The sequence below is a fragment of the Temnothorax curvispinosus genome, unplaced genomic scaffold (genome assembly GCF_003070985.1).
Source record: "Temnothorax curvispinosus isolate PA1 unplaced genomic scaffold, ASM307098v1 QBEX01013166.1, whole genome shotgun sequence".
Classification (NCBI taxonomy): domain Eukaryota; kingdom Metazoa; phylum Arthropoda; class Insecta; order Hymenoptera; family Formicidae; genus Temnothorax; species Temnothorax curvispinosus.
In genome coordinates, this window is record NW_020222946.1 from 1 (window position 1) to 1520 (window position 1520).

The 1520-nt window shown below is 57.2% G+C and overlaps 1 protein-coding gene across 1 annotated transcript; it reads left to right on the forward strand.

Annotated features, from left to right (window-relative positions):
- Positions 1-171: 171 nt before the first annotated feature.
- Positions 172-1482, forward strand: LOC112463405 (the record flags this gene model as incomplete). The annotated part of the gene is made up of 1 exon (XM_025029812.1): positions 172-1482. A coding segment is annotated over one exon (1311 nt), but the record flags the coding sequence as incomplete, so codon positions are not given.
- Between the last annotated feature and the right edge of the window lie 38 nt (positions 1483-1520).

Below are 1520 nucleotides of genomic sequence, written 5' to 3' on the forward strand. Positions count from 1 at the left end.
AGTCGATATCACCGTGAAACGGGCGCGCCATTCGGAGGCGCGCCGGCACAGCCCTCGGGTCAGGCCTCGGTGGTCAAGTTGCCTAAGATCCCGCTACCGCAGTTTTCCGGCGATTTTACGTTGTGGCCTTCCTTCATCGCGTTGTTCAACGCGTCGATACACAACCAGCAGATTTCCGCGATAGAGAAATACCAGTATCTGCTGGCTTCACTCAAGGGGGAACCACTCAACGTGGTGAAAAACCTGCCGTTTTCCGATGAGTACTATCTGATCGCTTACGACTCGCTGGTCGATCGATACCGGAATAAGAGAAGGTTAGCGGACCATCACTTGAATTCGATAATCGAGGCAAAGCCATTGAAGGCGGAGACGGCCGAGGCTCTTCACCACTTATTAGATACGTTTACCGAGAACACGCGCGCGCTCGCATTGATGAAGTTCCCTACCGATTCATGGGACTTTATCCTACTGAAGTTTTTGTTAGACAAGCTTCCTCGTTCCCTTCGGGAAAAATTCGAGTCGGCTCACCGGGCTGAGGAGATACCGCGATATACACAACTCACGACATTTCTAGCGGAGCATTGTCGGGTTCTCGAGGCCGTCGCGGGCCCGTCCTCCAAAACCAAGTCCACACCGGTCTCTTCGTTCGTGACTAACGCGGCCGATTGCCCCGTTTGTAAGGAGTCTCACTACGTGTCGAAGTGCTCCCAGTTTTTAAAACTCTCGCCGAGGGAGAGGCAGGCTAAGGCTCGCGACTTGAGATTGTGCCTCAACTGCCTGCGCTCGGGGCATGGCATGAAAGACTGTCCGTCCGCGTGGGCATGTCGGTCCTGCGGCACAAAGCATCATACGCTTCTGCATTACGAGCAGAGCTCTAATACTACTCCTAAGCCCGAACCCATTAGCGCGACTCCTGTCGAACCGGACGCCGTACCCGCTCCTCAGTCGGAGGATGCGCCGATTGTAACAATGACTAGCCTGGCCAATAGAATCGTCCTCCTGTCCACCGTACGAGCCGAGGCGATAGACGCGCGTGGCAATGCGTTCCCCGTACGCATATTGCTGGACAGCGCGAGTCAGGCCAACTTTATTACCGAGGGCTGCCTCCGGAAGGGCGGCTTTCGTCGCACCAAACACAGTGCAACCGTGTTGGCGATAAACGAAGCCAGGGCGGCCACGACGAGGGGCCTCACCTCCCTCGTGATCCGCGCGCGCGGTCGCGACGACACTCGGTTCTCGATAGAGGCTACGGTCCTCTCGCGCATAACCTCGCCGCTGCCTAATGACAAGGTGGAGGTCCAGCCGTGGAAACACTTGAAGGGATTGCCGCTCGCGGATCCCGAATATTTCGTGCCCGGCGGTGTTGACATCCTCCTGGGGGCGGACTCGTTTGTGTCGGTGCTACGGGAGGGCCGTCGTAAGGGGGAAAGGGGAGAACCCGACGCCTTCAATTCAGTCTTCGGATGGGTTCTGACGGGCGCGGTATCCCCATCAGTCCAGGCAGCGCCCCTGAGGTCATT